At 29.8% G+C, this 840-nt stretch overlaps 1 protein-coding gene across 1 annotated transcript in view; it reads left to right on the top strand.

Annotated features, from left to right (window-relative positions):
- LOTGIDRAFT_176748 (hypothetical protein) overlaps positions 1-257 on the top strand; it is a gene marked incomplete at both ends in the record, with an annotated part of 1,121 nt that extends 864 nt beyond the window's left edge. The window contains one exon of the mRNA XM_009057900.1: positions 144-257. Within this exon, the coding sequence (XP_009056148.1) occupies positions 144-257 (114 nt within the window). The remainder of the gene's footprint in view (positions 1-143) is intronic.
- Positions 258-840: the final 583 nt, after the last annotated feature.

The raw sequence follows: 840 nt of genomic DNA on the forward strand, positions 1-840 counted from the left end.
CATTTTTGCAAAATAAAACCGTAATGAAGTCATTATCAATAAGATGATCCAATTATGATCATATTACATGAGTATATTTTACGAAATTACATAAAGTCTCAAATATGGTTTTTGATATAATATATCTTAATTCTGTATTACAGATATTACTGAGAATACTGTCCATTCTTGGATTGAAGAAGAGAAGCAAAACAATATACCTATTAGTTAGAAAGTTCAATATTATGTATAAATTAAAAACAAGATGGAATCATTAGCCTCATACCTAACATTTCAGTTGATATTCAGTGGACCTCCTTTTAAATTCATCGCTAAGACAGCAATGAATACCTTTGATGACCATATGTATTGTTGTAGTTGTAACCTTCTCTAATACCACTCAGAAATAATGTGACTTGACGTGTTTTGGTGCCGCTATTGAACTTTTCTTGTTCATAAATGTTATAATCATCAATATTTTAGACAACAAAACTGAAGATGAAGAAATTAAATTAAAGATCATATTTTCAGGTAAAAACAACAGATTTATTACACATGATGAGAAAAGCCAGTAAGTCTTGAAATATTTCACTATAGTTTATTGTGTGAATTTGATGAACAATCTTGAATGTTGTCAACTTTTGGTATTTGATGAAAGTGATCATTGTAACACAATATTGTTTAACTTGAAGGGAAATCGTATACTAATTGAAATGCAATGAAATCCCACTCTTCTGCACATGTGAATTTCAATTTGAACCCGGGACTTCTACCATGAGCGGCAAGCATTCTAAGACTTGGCAACATTTCAATTCTCATTTGAATCTTGTACTTATATTTCCACTAATATCACTCAGACTT

The sequence above is a fragment of the Lottia gigantea genome (assembly GCF_000327385.1).
Source record: "Lottia gigantea unplaced genomic scaffold LOTGIsca_3176, whole genome shotgun sequence".
NCBI classification, from domain to species: Eukaryota; Metazoa; Mollusca; class Gastropoda; family Lottiidae; genus Lottia; species Lottia gigantea.